Raw genomic sequence first — 19,030 nt, 5'->3', positions numbered from 1 at the left:
CTCAAAGGATGATGACAGATAATTTTAGTGGGAAAAATAAAAGGTGAAAAAATGCAAGTGTAGAGACAATGTACCGCCTAATATTTTTAAATAATCTACAATTCTACTCAGAAAATTAGCAATGTGGCATAGTAAAAATTACATGGAAAATTAGGACTGTGTACTTATTTTCCTGGAAACAGAACCCATAGCTTTCATCTGCTTTTCAGATTAATCCATGACCCAGAACACAATAAATGCTATGAAAATTCACACATAAAACATTAGTAACATTTTGTTCTCTGCCTTCATTTCCATACTTTACTACATTAAATCCAAATATGGCCCCCTTTCCCCCCTTGAAATTAAGATATCGAGTTAAAATCCCATTTATCAAGTCTTTAATCCAGAAACATCACCCATGGAGTTGAAAAAGAATAAGGAATACCAGCTTGTCATCTATTGCCAAATTTTTATCTCTAGAATTTCTTTCCAACTAGGATTCTATCACTTGTTCCCATACCTCCTGAATTTCAGAGCTGTTTTCAAGACATGGTTAACTTACTCTAATGAGGTAAATGGGTCAAGAAGCCCATCATCCTTTATGAAGTATTCCCAAAATATAACATTCTATTCATGTGGTCTATCAGGTGTTGGGGATCCAGTGGTAAACAATATAAAGAAGCAAGCTTACAAAGTTAGCTAACAACAGTGGGTCTCAGATGATTTTATCATTGCCAGAAAGCTGTCTCACCTATATGGCTTTTCATTCATTGTCAACAGAATGTAAGCTCATTTGTATCATCCTTTTCACTGCTGGAAGGTTTGCCAGCCATCCTACTTTTATTTAGCACCCTCTGTCTATTGTTTGGGGAGTTGAATAAGGTCCGGATCTTACAGGGACTCCAGAAATCATTTAGTGCAACTCTGTCTCACAGGTAAGGCAAATGGGTGTCCAGAAGACAAAAGGATTTTTGCAAAATCCACAGTTACTTGGTGGAATAAATGCCTAGATAAAAATGCAGATTTTCTGACTGTTGCCCAGTTCCATTTGTTTCACTTACTTCAACTTTCACCCACAGTAATTACCCCCACATAATACTGTTATCTTCATGTTTCTAATCTACTTTAAAAGAAAAAATATATGTGCAAAAATTACAGAGTTGAAAACCATTAAGATCTGTAGTCTGCATCCCTGCAGGATGCACACTGCAGGAAAGCAGGCTGGTGGGCATTTTCTGGAAAGAAATGGAGAGGAACTCTAACAGGAAGAAACAAAAGCGTAACAGAAGAGGCTCTCCAGGTAAAATGAAAGTTAGAAAGCCAACCCATTCATGGCTAAAACCAACAAATTCTATGTCAACAACTAAGGCCCATTTCTTGTTACACTAGCAGCTCTTGTTTAACTTGCTCAAACTCTGGACTCCTTGTCTGGACTTGTACCTGGCTGACTGTGGGACACCTCAGCGGCTACAGCAGTCAGGTTAACTGAGGTTAAAATAGGGTGGAAAGAAATACGCGCCACTTCCAACAACAGCTGATAGAAAATAACAGAGGAGAGTCGTTTCATCTGATAAGTCTTGATGGAATTGCATTTTGATTTTTTTGCTTTTGCTTATTTTTCCCTTCTCTACTAAGCCAAAGTTACGGTTGTGATTTGGGAGGTAAAAAGATAAGCGACAAGTGTTGGCAGTCCCTAAAGACAGCAGCCGCTGCTGGAAAATAGACTATATGCTTTCCAAATGTGGAAATAAATATGAAGTCAAGCATTGGCAGCATGGTATAGTGGTAATATCAAGAGCCAATAGCAAGTGACCTTAAGGTTAGTTACTTAGTATCTGTGAGCCTCATTTTCCTCATCTGCCAAATGGGATAATTATACCCAAGTCACCCCTCTCAGGTTTACTGTGAAGGCAAGATTACATGTTTGTGAAAGCACTCTGATAAAAGCTGAAACACTCTAGAAAGCTAAGCCATCACCATTAGCAGCAATTGTACCTAAAGCAGGAAACATCAAACATCATTTGTGATGCAGTCTTTCAAAACACAAAAACCCAAAGATTAGCCGGGCTCCCTGTCCCTGTTACTGACACTTCATCCCTTCTGAATGTTCCGGACCCACACACAGGCCAAGAAGGTCCCTGGCTCCTGTGATCTCGCTCCGACTTTGTGGGCAAGGTTCAATCATCAAGATTCATATTTTGCATTGTGTTCAGGTCCCCAATCAATGCCTAAATCCTATGGTGTTGTTTCCAAAATCCTATTCCTGGAAGCTACACTCCAGGCTGGCTCTCCACCATGGACTGTAAACCTCCAAGAGGCCCTCTGCTGGCTGATGTCCTGCTGTATCCCCATCCTGAGACAGCGCACAGCTGCAAGTTGTCTGTCCAGCCACCCAGTGATGATGTCTGTATGTGCAAGCAACTCAACTTGGCCTCTCTCAACAAAGACGCAGTTTGAATTCCAGCACTAAGTCTCATAATTATGACAAGTAGTTGGGCGAGGTATACCTCAGTGCTGTCTATAAGGATGAGGTTCACAGTTTTCCCAAGTCACGTCCTTTTCACCACTCAGAGCTCCTGTTACCTGAAATTTTGTTTTAAATCTGGAACCCCAGGGTAGAATGTGACAATTCTTAAAAGGCAGGAAAGGTGACTCTTTTTAAAATTCCGTAAGGCATTTAACACAGTATTTGACGATTATGGCTCTAAAAATACTGTGCCTAACTGTATACCTTGTTTGGAATGTTAAACAACTAACTCATCTAAATCCCAAATCATCCTTACCATACATTAAATGTGGTGCTCTTGAAAAAGAGTATCTAAAATGCGTCGGGCATAGCGGTTAAGTGCTACAGCTGCTAACCAAAAGGCTGGCAGTTTCAATCTACCAGGTGCTCCTTGGAAACTCTATGGGGGAGTTCTACTCTGTCCTATAGGGTCGCTATGAGTCAGAATCTACTCGACGGCAACGGGTTTTTGGTATATGAGATACAGGCAGTCCCTGACTTACAAAAGGACCCATTTCAACAACTCCATCGTAAGTCACTTCTAATGTAATTCAAATAACTTTTTTTTTTTTAGTTTTCATTATTATTGCATTTTTCTCAAGGTTTTTTTTTTTTTTTTAACCGTCCATTAACTGAAAGATTACATAGCAAATTAGTTTCCCATTAAATAGTTTAGACACGAAGTGTTCCATGACATTGGTTCCATTTCCCACCATGTGCCTGCCCTCGCCCCATTTCCATCCTAGGTTCCCCATTTCCTTTCATCCTGATTTGCTACCACTTCCTGCTTTCTCATCTTTGTTTTTGGGCAAATGTTGCCCTTCTGATCTCGTATAATAGATTGTTCTAAGGAATATGTTCCTCTCGGATATTATTTTACGGGCCTGTCTGTGGTTGGGCTGATGGGTGGTCTCCGGTAATGGCTTCAGTTCCAGCTCAGAAGGCCCACAGTCCCAGAGGTTCCTCCAATCTCTATCAGACCAGTAAATTTGCTCTTTTTTGTGAATTTGTTTTGCAAGATTTTTTCCACTTTGTCTGGGACCCTCTGTTGTGATCCCAGTCAGAGTAGTCAGTAAGTGGTAGCCAGTTACCATCTAATTCTTCTGGTCTAGGGTTCATGTAATCCATTAGTCCTTTGGACTAATTGCTCCTTTGGGTCTTTGGTTTTCTTAATTCTCTTTTGCTCTGGATGGTAAGAGACTAAACAGTTCTCTCCCAGATGGCTGCTCACAAGCTTTTGAGACCCCAGATGCTATACTCACCAAAGCAGGATGCACAGCTTCATCTCCATGAACTATGTTTCATCAAATGATACAGATGTCCCTCAAGTCTACAGTCCTTCACCTTCTAGCCTAGAAACTTCATCCTACAAGGTGTCTGGTTACGTCTAAGATGTTCCCCTGACTGTGTCCCTTGCGTACTCTATTGTCTACACTGATACATAAGCATCACCTAGAGTTATGTATGTAGAGATATCTACCACCAGACCTGTATCTGCAGATGGACATTATTATTGCATTTTATTATCAGTACCTTTATAAATTCAATCTTTATCTGTCTTTGGGGGTTGGAAACATTACATATAAATAGCTGCGAGTGAACACTTGAGAATGATAATATCAGCCAATTATGTACTACAACACTGTATCAGTACAGATTACTAGTGATAAGATATACAAAAAAAATGATGGTCATAAGTACATGTCTTAGTCATCTAGTGCTGCTATAACAAAAATACCACAAGTGGATGTCTTTAACAAAGAGAAATTAATTTCTCCACAGTAAAGTAGACTAAAACTTCAAATTCATGAGGTCAGCTCCGGGGGAAGGCTTTCTCCATTGGCGTTCTCATCAGTCTTCCCCTAGACTAGGAGCTTCTCCATGCAGGGACCCCAGGTCCAAACGAGGTGCTCTGCTCCCAGAACTGCTTTCTTTGTGGTATGGGGTCCCCCATCTCTCTGCTCATTTCTCTCATTTATATCTCAAGAGACTGCCTCAAGACACAATCCAGTCTTGTAGACTGAGTCCTACCTCACTAACTGCCTCTCACCCTCCTTCATTAACATCATAGACGCAGGATTTACAACATATACGAAAATCACACAATACCAGGAATCATGGCCCAGCCAAACTGATTCCCACAATCCATGACAGTGCAGTTCATGGTAATTAAAATACATCATACATCAGGGACAACCTATACTCTAAAGATAGCAATTTAAAGGAAGACTGCTATGAAATCTTTTGTGAAGTTTAATATACTTTGGTAAACTAGGTAATCAATTGCTAATTTTTATATAATCTGGATGATTTCATAGTAAATTTCCTCATGTGTAAAAATGTTGACTACATAATCTCTTACCTTTTCCAATTCTAAATTTCTAGGATTAAGGCATCTGTCTAATATTTGGCAGAAATAATTTCTTTAATATACTTTTCTTTATATTTTAACAGTCTGATTATGACCAATGCACAACTAAAACTCTAATATGTATACATGTGTGCCATATTTTATCAATTTTATGATTACTTATTTTCTGCCACATTTTTTTACATCTCTAAAATTGCATCGTGCCTTATAATTGATAGCATCTCACAATTATAAGCACCATTTTTTATCTTTCTGAGTAATCCATAAAATAATGGCATGCCTTAGAACTGATGGCACTATACAGTCAGTAAAAGAGGGAACAGAACACACATAATTCAATAGAAAGAAATGCTTCTTTAGATTGGTTAATTATTCTCCTAACTAAGCAAGATGACAGCTCAGAATTCTGGCTGAACTACATTAGAATAATTGAGCTTTCATCAAATAGTCATTTAATAAAGTATATAATCACAATTCTCAATTGAGACTGCTACTATGACAAGTGCTGATATGGTTGAGAGTCTAGATGGAAATCCCAAAATGGGAATTTCCACTGCTTGAACTGGTAAGAGCTCCAGTATTAACAGGCTGAATTTCTAATATTTCCTCATTGCACATAATGATACATATACATAAAATTGGTTAGTGGTGGTGGTGTTGCGTGTTGAGTTGATTCTGACCCATAGCGGCCCCATGTGACAGAGAAGAAACACTCTGTAGGGTTTTCTTGGCTTTAATCTTTATGGTGCAGATGGCCAGGTCTTCCTCCCATGGAGCTGCTGGGTGGGTTCAAACCGTCAACCTTTCAGTTAGCAATCAAGGGCTTAAACATTGTGCCACCAAACTGATTAGTAAAAGCCTTGAGTAATATTACTCCCTTAAGTAATATTTTCTAAAGATATTTTATTTGCTAAAAATATTTTATCAGGCAAGCTATGATTTATTAACCTACATGTTTAACATGTTAACATGTTTAATATACTTTGAACATGTAACTGACTCCTTATAAGTTACTGCTTATTTTCAAACAAATAAAATTGATATTAAAATGTTAGTTTATGACTCAGGGAACATCCAGCTCAGCTGGCATAACATAGTTTATAAAGAAAATGCTCTACATTCTACTTTGGCGAGTAGCTTCTGGGTTTTAAGAAAACATTCTGGGATCCCACTTTGGAGAGTGGTATCTGGGGTCTTAAACGCTAGCAAGAGACCATCTAAGATGTGTCAATTGGTCTCAACCCACCTGGAACAAAGGAGAATGAAGAACAACAAAGATGCAAGGTAATTATAAGCCCAAGAGACAGAAAGGGCCACATAAACCAGAGACTGCATTAGCCTGAGACCTGAAGAAGTAGATGGTGCCTGGCTATAACCGATAACTGTCCTGACAGGGAACACACAGAGAACCCCTGAGGAAGCAGCAGAGCAGTGGGATGCAGACCCCAAATTCTCGTAAAAAGACCAGACTTAACAGTCTGAGACTAGAATGACCCCAGAGGCCATGGTCCCCAGACCTTCTGTTAGGCCAAGACAGAAGCCATTCCCAAAGCCAACTGTTCAGACAGGGATTGGACTGGACTATGTGACAGACAATGATACTGGTGATGAATGAGCTGTCTGGAGTGAGGAGACACATAAGACTATGTTGGCATCTCCTGCCTGAAGGGGAGAAGAGAGGGTAGAGGGGGTCAGAAGCTGGCTGAATGGACATGAAAAGAGAGAGTGGAGGGAAGGAGTGCACTCTCTCATTAGGGCGAGAGCAATTAGGAGTATATAGCAAGGTGTTTATAAATTTTTGTTTGAGTCTGACTTCATTTGTAAACTTTCACTTAAAGCACAATAAAAAAAAATTTTTAAATGCCAAATTTCCCCGATATAAATTTACAAGAAATAAAACAAAAATATTCACCCACAAAAAAAAAAAAAAAAGCTTTTAAGCCGCCATCTAAAATACTCCACTGGTCTCACACCATCTGGAGCAAGGGAGAATGAAGAAAACCAAAGATACGCGGGAAAGGTTAGTTCAAACGACTGATGGACCACAAGTACTACAGCCTCCACCAGAAGGGGTCCAGCATAGCTGAATGATGCCCAGCTACCACCATCGACTGCTCTGACAGGGATCACAATACAGGGTCCCAGACAGAGCTGGAGAAAAATGTAGAATAAGATTCTAACGCAAAAAAAAAAAAAAAGATCAGACTTACTGGTCTGAGACTAGGAAAACCCTGAGAAGTATGGCCCCCAGACACCCTTTTAGCTCAGTAATGACCTCACTCCTGAGGTTCATCCTTCAGTCAAAGATTAGACAGGCCCATAAAACAAAACGAGACTAAAGGGGCACACCAGTCCAGCGGCAAAGACTAGAAGGTAGGAAGGGACAGGAAAGCTGGTAACAGGAACCCAAGGTTGAGAAGCAGAGTGTTGACATGTCCTGGGGTTGGTAACTAATGTCACAAAACAGTATGTGTACTAATTGCTTAATGAGAAGCTAGTTTGTTCTGTAAACCTTCATCTAAAGTACAATAAAAAAAACAAAAAGAAATTTATCTTAAAAGATGCCATGACAACACTAAAGCAAATGGAGGTTGGAGGACTGTGATTACAGTACCTAATAAACATTCTTACGGCAAGTACAAAAAGAAAAGTTAGTTTATGAGGGAGATATATTATTATAATATTACAATGATCTGATTATATTATGTATGAGTCTCTCCCAGGTACCTGCAAACAATTTATCCAAACATAAGTAAAATCAGGCCTTCCCAAGGTCTTTCCTGATAAGACCTGCAGGGTGGCTATTCTGATCAACAGGGAACGTGAGTTCTACTGAAAACAACAGAATGGAACAGCCTCACCCAACCATTTCTGTGGCTTTCTCCAGGTCATTTGTTGACACAGAAGGGAAATATATGTTTTGGTTAGTTAAAGAAAAAACATTTTTTTCACAGATACTTTTTATTTTCGCTGGTTATATTATTTCCCGATATTAGGAATTATCTCCACAATCATATCCTTAAAACCCAAAGCACTTGTCACTTACATTGTTGTTGTTCTCAAGTGCTCTTAAGTTGGTTCCGACTCATAACAACCCTACGTACAACAGAACAAAACACTGCTGGGTCCTGAGCTAGCTTCACAATCATTGCAATGTATAAGTATATTGTTGCAGCCACTGTGTCAAATCATTTCAAGGGTCTTCTTCTTTCTCACTGACCTCCTACTTTACCAAGTGTGAAGTCCTCCTCCAGGGACTGGTCCCTCCTGATAACATGTCCAAAGTACGTGAACGAAGTCTTGCCATCCTTGCCTCCAATGAGCATTCTAGCTGTACTTCTTCCAAGACAGATTTGTTCGTTCTTCTGGCAGTCCATGGTATATTCAATATTCTTCACCAATACCACAGTTCAAAGGCATCAATTTGTCTTTGGTCTTCCTTATTCACTGTCCAGTTTCCCCATGGATATGAGGCAATTGAATACACCACAGCTTGGATCAGGCACACTTTAGTCCTCAAACTGACAACTTTGCTTTTTAAGATTTTAAAGAGGTCGTTGCAGCAGATTTGTCCAATGCAATACATCATTTGATTTCCTGACTGTTGCCTCCATGGGTGTTGACTGTGGATCCAAGTAAAATGAAATCCTTGATAACTTCAATATTTTCTCCATTTATGGCAAAGGGTTTGGTTTGGATCAGGATGCTGCTTATATACTTAACCAAAAATATCTTGCTTTACTTGGGAAGGTCACTCTTTTCCACTGGGTACATGGAATGAGAAGAAAGAATCCGGACAATCCCCAAACGACCAGACATTCTAGTGATCCTGATGACTAATGACGTTCCAAGTGTCACGGCCGAATTTTCCCAACATCCACAACTCTTATTGAGAAAACTCTACAAGAAATAAAAAAAAAAAAGATTCCCAAATACAAGTCTCCTAAATGTGTGCTGTACCCTTATTCACTCAAAAAGTATACTTAGAAATTAATACTTCTACCCTTCAATTTGCAACCCCCCCAAAAACAAAACTGAAATAACTATTAAAATTATCTTAGATTTAAAAAATTTATCACTGTTAAATGAACAGAAAAGGTTTGGGAAAGGCAAGGCCAGAAAAAAAAAACTTAATAAGCCATTTCTTATTTTAGCAAAACCACATAGAAAAGGCCACTTACCAATTTTACGTTTGACCATCACTAGTCAAGACCATCCACAAGAACCTCAATTAATTACTATTTAACAAAATGCCTTACTTTACTTTTACATTGTATGTGATTAGAATGAAATAGTTATTTTAGTCACACAACGCAGTATCTGAAAATAAGAGGTCTGCTATGCTGAAGTCTGAGAAACCCTGCTATATGAAAACACAAACACATGTGAAGTTACAAGATACTTGGACACCCAAATTCTAACATATCTTCTTCTGGAGAAGATATCACCAGTGAAAATTAAAGACGCACATTCTAGACGGAGTCACAGTAACTCCCTAACAAAAAGTTCAACTAGAATTAGAAGCCTGTGACAGAGGGCTATTATAAAACCAACTTCTGGCAAAAATTCAAAGTAAAATCTATTCTAAGTCCAAATTAAAAACACATATATGTTTCATGCTACTTGTAATTAGCATTAAAATATACATTTTCCCATGACTGCTGTGAAAGACATAAAGGCACACTGTACAGGTAGTCCCCGGCTTACGAAGTATTTGAGTTACGTCTGTTTTTTTTTGTACATCCTATTGTTAGAAATACGTAGTTACATACAATACTACAGTGCGTAACTTGCTGATGTTAACCAGCCTTAGGTGTTCACTCGCAGATGTTCAAAGATTGGAAGATTTATAAAGTTAACTGATAATAAAATGCAGTAATAATGAATACTAAAAAAAAAAGTAACAGGAATTCAACTTACGTCAGAACCAACTTAAGGATGGAGTCCTTCGTACAGAACTCTGTCATAAATTGCGACTACCTGTACTGCAAATCTTGGCATGACCTTAACTATATCAGCACCGAGAAATATTCAGAAACTCTTTATTTGGTTCAGTAATAATTACTTGGCATGGATAACGTAGTCCCTGTTGCTTCCATTGCTCGCGCTGCTGTAATCGGCATAAAAGTTTCAGGAGGCTCTATACTTAGCTTGGTCCCATGTGCCAGAACTAAGAAAACAAGGTATTCCAAACAAAAATTCAATTCTAGTAATATACTCAGCCAAATTTTTTTTTTTTTTCTTAATTAAGTACTGTACAAGTAGGTCAATACTTGTACCACCCAGCAGTATAGAATAAAATAATTTAATTGCTCTTAAAAATAATGCTCAAATAAGTCTCAGAAAGCCAGAACTATTCATAGAAATGTTCTTAAATTTGGGTTTCTCCAATCTCTGCATCATCTTGTAATAGGCAGTGTTTACATGTGTAACTTAACTCTAACGAGCAGATTAAAAGCATCAACATCAGAATATATCTTCAAAGAGTGGCAACACAACTGCCAATACTGTGGGTTTATTGTTTTTAATAACACACAGGGAAGCAACCATTCACCATGGTTGGCAGCTACACAGTCTCATACAAGATCCTTGGTAATGAGGATGATGAATAAGACCAAGAAAGAGCTGACAATCCCTGGAAACGGTGATCAAACGCTACATCTGGGTCAGGTCTCTACTGTACGGTGCCATGACCTCATCAAAGTTCTAGTTTAGGAGGCCAGGTTGATATCAGTATCTGTTAATACCATCTTGTAAAATTTAAAACAGAACATCTAAAAGGAGACAAGAAGGGATATTTATTAAACGACACATGGCCAGGTCTTAACTAGCTATCCTCTGTGCTCCTCTTCTGGGAAGGGCTCCATTATTGAATTGAGGGTGGTTTCTCCTATTACTTTTTACCAGAGGAACACGGGTCAAGCATCTATCCAGGAGAAGAGAAGAAATTCCTATCTTGCCTTTCTCGGTGATAGGAAGCCTTGCAATGCATCCTGGATCTCCATGACCTGGCTCCAACTCCTCATTAGCTCTGTGACTTGTCCTCTTCATTCACCCACCCTGCAAACACAACTATCCCCACACAGCGAATGTAGCCCACTGCCCTCCTGCCTCAAGGCCTTGCCTTGTGCCATCCTCCCAGCCCTTTCTACCCCACAATCCTGCCCACCAAAAGCCTGCATCCTTCCTGATGCAGCCCAAAGACCACCACCTTGGCAACAAAGGTTTTCCAGGGCTTTGCCCAGATGACTGCTCCCATTCGGTACGCAACTGCAGCACTTCGCTTTCGACATTTCGTCTTGCCTTATATGAGTCGGAATCGACTGGACAGCACTGGGTTCGGGGTTATGTTGTCTAATTACACTGTGAGTTCTGAGGTCTGTAAATATGTCTCTAACAAGAGTTAACAGTTCCAAACCCACACACCCGACTTCTAATTGTTAAGTAACAGGAAGGTTTAAGCCCAACACATCACCAAATCCATCTAGAACCCTATATTACATTTGTAGGTCTCAATTGGTCCTGAGATAAAATGCTTCCAGCCTCTGAGCTTTATGATGTTTCTAGCCGTCTGAGTTGCAGGATTGGATGGAGTACAGTGGTAAAGACCTAGACATCTATTAAGTGTGTCCTGGGGCTCTGCTGAACATGCCTAAGCACAAATGTGGTATTTTAATATTCCAGTTACCTTGCAGTGAGGCCAACTGAAAATACTAAAGCTTGACTTAAAGCAAGCCCATACATGTGCTCAAGGCAAAGCTCTGCTTCATTAGATGTCTACCATATATTCATATATCCAGAAAAACATGGGTTAACCAGGAACAAGCTTCAGTTACTAGGACAAAGCTGCCTTTATCAACCTCCCAATTCATGGTCTGGCATATTTATTTTTAGCACCAGTAAAGAACTTTAGTGATTTAATGAACTGGAGTATGATAAATTCTCAATAATTCACATTAAAGGAGGAAAGCAGTCATATGAATAATCCAAAAAAAAAAAAAAATGGGTAATTAAAAAGACTTTTATGTGTGGCTTTGAAATGTGTTTCGTCTGTACTTGAAACCAAATGGATGAATTTCCACTAGATTAGGCACACCCCATCTTCAAACAAAGTAATAAGACAGGCTTGTGTGTGCAGGGCTGAGTGCGTGAGCAGTGGAAAACTCACACTTACCCTGCAAACAAGCCACACTGCTAGAAGCGGCCGAGGCAGAGCGTGAGCACAGAGAGAAAGGAACACTCCTTAAACGTGTGTGTCTCCACTTCGCATTTTACTTAAGAACTAGGGCCTGATGTAATCAGGGTTTGGTTTATGTCAAAAATAAAGAAACCTCAACCGCCCTCTCTGTATATGCCATCACGTTACTGAAATAAGTATAAATGAAGAGGAAATATCAATAGTGGAATAGCTGGATATTCTGGCTACGGATGGAAAGTTTCTGGCGGGCTGGTGAGTTTTTGAAAGCAAACTGTTACCACCAGCGATGATTTTTAAAACTGTTAGTGGGGTGGATAATGTAAACAAACTGTTTTAAAGTGACAGGTTGGCCAAAAAAAAAAAAAACTTGAATTTTCAAACAAATATAACTGGTTATGAAAGTGTACTTTTTGGAAGGCGGGATGAGGTAAATACATTATGTGTTGTACTTACTGTTTGAAGTGTACATCATTTAAAAATATGAAGCATTTTAAGCAGCTCTGAACTGCACCAGTTAGGAAGGCATCTGTGTGAATCCCTCTGAAACCTTGTGCCCACCCAGCAATGTCTGGTGGTGGTGATCCATAACCCCCACGGAGGGGCCGTTTGCTCCAAAGGGGAAAGGTATGTTTTTCTCCAACAGGTCCAAACCATAATGACCGGTCCACAGCCCGGCTCTGTGATTTTTTTTTTTTTGTTCTTTTCACTATTGATGCTGCTGGTTCCTCAGCTGTTTGAAGCTCACTCCACTGGACCCTGGACAGCAAAGGGAGCACGACACTGAAGTCAGGTCACCTTACCTCCCCATCCCTCCCCCACCCACACCAGGATGGATTTGGGTATAGTATAGTGGTGAAATGGCCTGGGTGACCGCAGAGTAGCTACTGTGCACTCCGTTGCCATGATCAATGTACCGATCCATGGGGAATCTCCAGGAGATGCAGCAGTGAACACTGCTGACTTTATTAAACCTTGACCCTTGAAGACACATCTTATATTCTGTGGGATCAAACAGTAATTACACATAAAGCATTTCCAGGGAAACTAAAATAGAATGGTTGTCTCAAGAAAAACGTTGGGCGCCGTTTGTTAGCAGCCAAACCAGCCGCCTCTTTCATGGAGCACCATCATTACTGAAAAGAATGACCGGCAGAGTACGCTTACTTAGACTTAGTGTTTGGCAAACATTTTCTCAAAAATGAATGAAGTGAGCTTGTTATGTCAAGGAAAACTGACGTTATTTATTGCTGATGATAAAATTCAACCCTTCAAGCAAAAATTCAAGTTTCGGAAACCTCGATTCTATCACATGAGCTTGACAGCTTCGCAATACTTAAAGACTGTTCTGATGAGCTAGGTGGTAACGTTAAATGAGTATGATTTTTTTTAATAAGGCATAATGAAACATCAATATTTGGAAGGTCTGCGTAACTCAGTGAACCAACATTTTCTAACGATGATGCACTACGTTACAAAAATCATACATGGGCAAAAGATCCATTCACACTACAAGACAGACCAATGGATTTTAATGTAACAGTAGTATGAAAAGTTCACTGATAGGGTCTTAGTTTCCACACGGCAATTAACCTTTAAGAAAATACCACTTACCGAGTTTCTGTGAGGTAGCAAAGAAAAATATCCACAATTATATGGAAAGGCCATTAAAATACTTCATTTTCCAGCTACAGATCTGTGTGTGGCCAGATTTTCTTCATATACTTCAACAAAAACATGTATTTATTTTTAAGTAAATAAATACTTAAATCTTTGTTTTCATTTCTACTCCAGTAAATAGTTATAAATAGAACCCCTATAAACAAAAGTTCTCTGGGCTTCTCAGTAATTTTTGAGAGTATAAAAGGGTCCCAAGACCATAAACTGTGAGTAGCACTGATGCATGGCACCATGAGGAGTTTGGATTTTATCGCACATGTGAAGGTAAGCCGCTAGAGGAGTTTAACAAAAAGGTTCTTAAAAAACAAACTATAAATAATCCCGGCCACGTTTCCACACATACCTGCTTTTTAGTTCACTCTCCTAGGGAAAGAGTAATAATTCACAGAGCATGACTGTCAACCCTTAACTCCAAAAATATGTTTTTGAGCAGTAAGCAGAAAGATTATGGGACCCAAGAAAAACATGACAAGTTCTGCTGCAAAAATTAACAGCAGTCAAGGAGCTAATGCTCTATGTGTTCCATGACATTGTTTCGCATCTTGGGATGGACCCAACCTTACATTCACTGAATGTAAGGAAAAAGATAATCAACTGACATCCCCTTTGAAGAACTTGTGAAAAATTCAATGTACTTTGAGCAGGTGACTGACCCTAGAAACTCCACATAAACCAGCAAGAAAAAAAGCAAATCACTCGATTGCTCGGAAAACGTCTTTCTCCTGTATCACCTCTTCTGGGAGCATTAGAAGTAGCAATCTTTGCTATTCTCTCATACAAAGCATGGCTGCCAGAGTTTAAAAGATCTGTTGTTCACCTTTTTCTTTCATTTAAAGAAAGACACACTAGGCAGATTCTACCTCCCCTCCAGCATACATTTTTAAAGCCTTCTTGGATATTATACAATAGTAAAAACCTTCTTACACAGTAAAATGGAATTCCTGGGCGGCACAAATAGTTACATGCTTAGCTACCAAAAGACTGGTTGTTCGAATCCATCCAGAGGCAATTCAGAAGTCTTGTGATTTACTTCTAAAAGATCACAGCCATGAGAGGCTGACTTCCTAAGCATCGGAAGTGACTTCTATGTGTGCTTTCTCCCGCCACTGCCTAGCCTCTCTGCTGCCCACAGTCAGGTGAAAGCCCTGTTCTCCAACAGCTGGGTCCCAGGTTCACGCATTTCCACACCCTATCTCCCGAGGTCACAGGAGCAGGTGGGGTGCACCCCCTCGGTATTGGTGTCTCTAGCGTAGGAGGTGAGGGTCTACAAGAGAAAGCAAGATCAAGTGGCACAGCTGTTTGGAGGCTGTTTGAACCTGCACCTTGAGCAGAAGGAGGTACTTCTGGGTAGCTTCTCATCATTTTAAAAATTAGCAATAAAATTATTTGGGGAAGAAACGCCTGCTGCAACCCTAATTAAGAATTTTATCATTTTTCAGACTTTCTAGGAATGTAGATGCTACTCCCCAATAACATATCTACAAGTGGTTTAACTTTATTACACTTGACTTTTCACTGTATTTTCCACAGACAGAAATAGGTGGAGCCCCTGCCTATTCATGGAGACCTAAAGCACATGAATAGCTAAGGGCCAAAATCGATGCCTCACTATAGAATAGGTATGTTTGCTGGTAAGCAAACCACTTACCAAAAAAAAAAAAACAAACTGGATAAATAGGAGAAATGAGACAGGGAAGGGGGGAAAAAAAAAAAAACCCACAGGTGTAGTAACTACAAAAACAAGATGTGTTTTTCAACTGGGCTATTCTTAATTGCCTAAACTGAGGGAAATTTTGTGGTTCAGCAGCAGAAAGGTAGGTCAATGCTTTCCATTCAGTCTTGGCCAATAGTACTGACTGCTTAGGGTTCAGTATAAAATAAATTTGTAACAGTGGTATTTTCAGAAGAATGAGTCCACAGAAGAATAATTTACAGACCAACATTAATCAGTTTCAAGGCAAATTCATTAGGTAGATGCATTCCAAACAGCCGTGCTTGTGAAATTTTATTTCTAATACGTACGGTAGTAGTGTTTTGTTTTGTTTTTAGTGTTGTTAGCTGCCATCGAGTTGGTCGGCCAAGTCATGGCAATCCCAAATACCACAGAACAAAACACTACCCAGTCTTGGCCATTCCCATGATAATGCAAACCAAGATCAGCCCAGGACTGGTTCCTATGAGGTAGAGGTCAGACATACCTCCACTCTCCAACCATTTTACCAATTCTGACACAGGTATCCCTCCCACGGCACTCTCAACTTCTCTGCTGGGTTCAATGATCCATTGCAATGGCCACACACAACTCACAAACCATACTTATGGTTAAGTGGTTTATTAAGAAAGTAACAGAGTACAACTTGGGATGAGATCAACTGTCTATAACTCAGGATCAGGAAGCACACAGGCAAAGTCCGGAATGCTCCCCGGAAGAGGAGACCACATCCCTCCCTTCTTCAGCGCAGGACAGCTCTCTCAGCAACTCCTGGCCATGCAAGTAAGCAGGCCGTTCTCTCAGCCGTGCAGGTCTCCTCTGGGTCCCCTGAAGATAGGCTCCTCTCAGCCCCCTGAGGACAGGCTCCTCTTTGCCTTGCTATCGCTACTGACTGCAGCAGGGCCCCTTCCAGGCCTGTCACCACCAGCTCTGCCACTGGTCCCCTTCCAGGCCTGTCGTTGTCTTCAGTGTTACAGCCCTTGACCCGTTACAGCTTTTTTAGGAAGTTCCGTGCTTCTCTCTCTCCCCTTTTGTTTCACTTCTGGCTTCTTTCTGTCTTAAAAGCCTCTGCGGGGTTGGCTGCTTATATACAGCAATTGTCAATTTCAAGGTATGGTCCCTCCCAGCAGGGGCCACAAATTGATGTGGCCCTCTTCTCCAGTAGGCCACAGATACTTCATTTGCATAAATATTGACCAATCCCTGCAAGGTGCATACCAATCACAAGGCAGGCTACAACTCAGAGCCAGACAAAAAGCATCAAACCATGAGTTGTTTACAGCTTACCTAGGAACCTGGACAAAAGTAACAAACCCTTTAGGGTAGAAAACTAGGGCAAAGCTAACTCCTCGGTGCTTAGGGGAAATCTCTCTCAAGATGATTTTTTTCCAAAGAACCAAAGCAAAAGGCCACATAAAGGAGCTCACTTCACCACAGAGTTTACACATTTCTAGAGAGAGAGACACAACATGGTTTGGGGGTATTTTATATTATCTGGCTGCCTATACTATCTCCAAAATAATCATCTTTTACTCAGAAATGACATCAATTACTTGCACTGCAGTTCTAACAGTACACATCCTATAAACATATCTTACTCTACTAAAAAGAAAGAGAAGGAAAAGGACTCTGGTGCCTTTGAAATACTCTTGGATTTGAAGGATACTAAGAATTCTAGAAACACTGTAAACAGAACTTTAAAATGACTGCTATAATCACTGCTGTGGGAATGGCTGCAATGTACTTTTTGTCAGGGACCTAAAGGCTGAGAACCTTTGATCTTGTGGGTCTATTATCCTGTGCAGTTAGTTATATGCCTCGCTGTGCCTCTGAAAGGTTTCAGAATCACCTTACAGGAGAAGTGTTTTAGTGAGGATCTCAGATGAAAAAGGCTCAAGGGGAACCTGAGAGATGTCCTTAACACACGAGGTAAAATGATACAGTCTAATTAGACAGGTGCTAAATGGTAATCACACCAGAAATAGAATCAATAGGTGGATGGTAAAGAAGGACTGACTATTTGCAGTTCAACATAAAGAACATTTCCAACAATTGGAACTGTCCAAGGATGTTAGACTAAGCTAAGCCAAGCAGCAGTGAGTTCTGCATCGTTGGGGATGTTTAATTCTATGTCTGACAGCTACTTACTCAAGATACTGCTGGCACAGGCTGATCAATAATTTAAGATTTTACCACCAGGTAGACAAAGAATGGGGTAGAACAGGAGGTTATCCACAGAGGGGAAAAAAGAAGAGAAAAAAAAAAGACAGCCTTAGACGTCTCCTCTAAAATACCAAATGCCAGAAAACAAAGAAATTCCTACCAAAATTTGAAAAAAGTAGAAATTCAAAACCTTTCCATTTACTCAAACTCCCTTCCACATATGAGGATACAGACAAGACTCTCTGTATCTAGCTGTCCTAGAACATTACACCTAAACCATCCCAGGTGCACTTGAAACAAACTACTCGAGGACATCACACACGACAGGAATGTGCGGTAAAATTAAAGTCACAAGAAAGGTCAAATTACAGCAAATTGCTGTAAATATGGATATAAGATTGACGCAAAGGACATTAATCATTTTAGAAGAATATTTTTAAATGTGAAAAGTTAAATTTAATAATAGTGTCTTAACCAAATTTCTGATAAGAAAAACAAAAGTAGGGTAAGAAAAGCTTGAGACACGTAATCAGGGTACAGTCAACTTCTTATCTACTAACACAGAAGGGAAGCAAAGGACTCCGTTTGTCTTGTGCTTCCCTGATCAGAGAATAAAGAAAATCTCTGAGCATCTTACCAATAACAACTAGGAGAGTTAAGAACAGAGTTCTTGAGTGGCTCAGATGGTTAAGTGCTCAACTACTAGCCAAAAGGTTGGTGGTTCAAACCCACCCAGGGAAGACTCGGAAGACAGGCCTGGTGACGTGCTTCTGACAAGTCACAGCCTTGAGAACCCTATGGAACAGTTCTACTCTGCACACATGGGGTCGCCACGCATCTGAACTGACTTGATAACAACTCACAACAACAACAGAGTTAAAAAATAGCCTACCTTCAAATCACTAGAGCCCTGGTGGCGTGGCAGTTAAGAGCTCAGCTTATAACCAAGAGGTCAGCAGTTCGAATCCACCAACCGCTACTTGGAAACTCTGCGGGGCAGCTCCCTGTCCTATAGGGTTGCTGTGAGTCAGAATCAACTCAACAGCAATGCGTTTGGGTTTCAAATCATGAAAGAAGGTAAAAAACAAAAACAAAACAAAGGAAACAGCAAGAAAGCATAAGCGTAGAAAACAAATGTTTTTATTTCAAGAGAAAAACACTTGCAGACTGGTTAAAGAACAAAAAAAATAATAGCAGTACATCACTGATATTTACCAGGGAGTCCAGGCATATAAGTATTTTGAAAAGCTCCCAGGAGACTGCACTGTCTACTCTTGGTCAAACACTGAAATCCAAAGACAGGATAGTGTAGAATACAATTCATATCATTCAGATGTGAATGGGAGCAGTTGGCCAGGTTTTGTTGAGAGTTAAGTGACTTGGTAGTATATACTGGTCCAGTTTAGCACTTTACAGTCTCTA

General features: G+C 40.0%; 1 protein-coding gene across 3 annotated transcripts in view; it reads right to left on the bottom strand.

Annotated features, from left to right (window-relative positions):
• The window catches only part of BTBD3 (BTB domain containing 3), a 42,346-nt gene that overhangs the window by 13,037 nt on the left and 10,279 nt on the right, over window positions 1-19,030 (bottom strand). Inside the window, exon 1 of one of the 3 annotated variants that reach the window (XM_049869250.1) lies at window positions 7,906-8,759. The exons of 1 other annotated variant lie outside the window; for it this stretch is intronic. Coding sequence is in view for 1 of the 2 variants with exons in the window: in XM_049869249.1 (XP_049725206.1) it covers window positions 8,080-8,236 (157 nt within the window). In the remaining variant the exon portion in view is untranslated. Of the gene's footprint in view, window positions 1-7,905; window positions 8,760-19,030 lie in introns of those variants that run through there. One more of the 3 variants, XM_049869249.1, reaches the window with a different exon arrangement.

This window comes from Elephas maximus, chromosome 25 (genome assembly GCF_024166365.1).
Source record: "Elephas maximus indicus isolate mEleMax1 chromosome 25, mEleMax1 primary haplotype, whole genome shotgun sequence".
Taxonomy (NCBI): Eukaryota; Metazoa; Chordata; class Mammalia; order Proboscidea; family Elephantidae; genus Elephas; species Elephas maximus.
The sequence above is the reverse complement of the archived record's forward strand: the minus strand, read 5'-3'. Positions and strand labels throughout refer to the sequence as shown.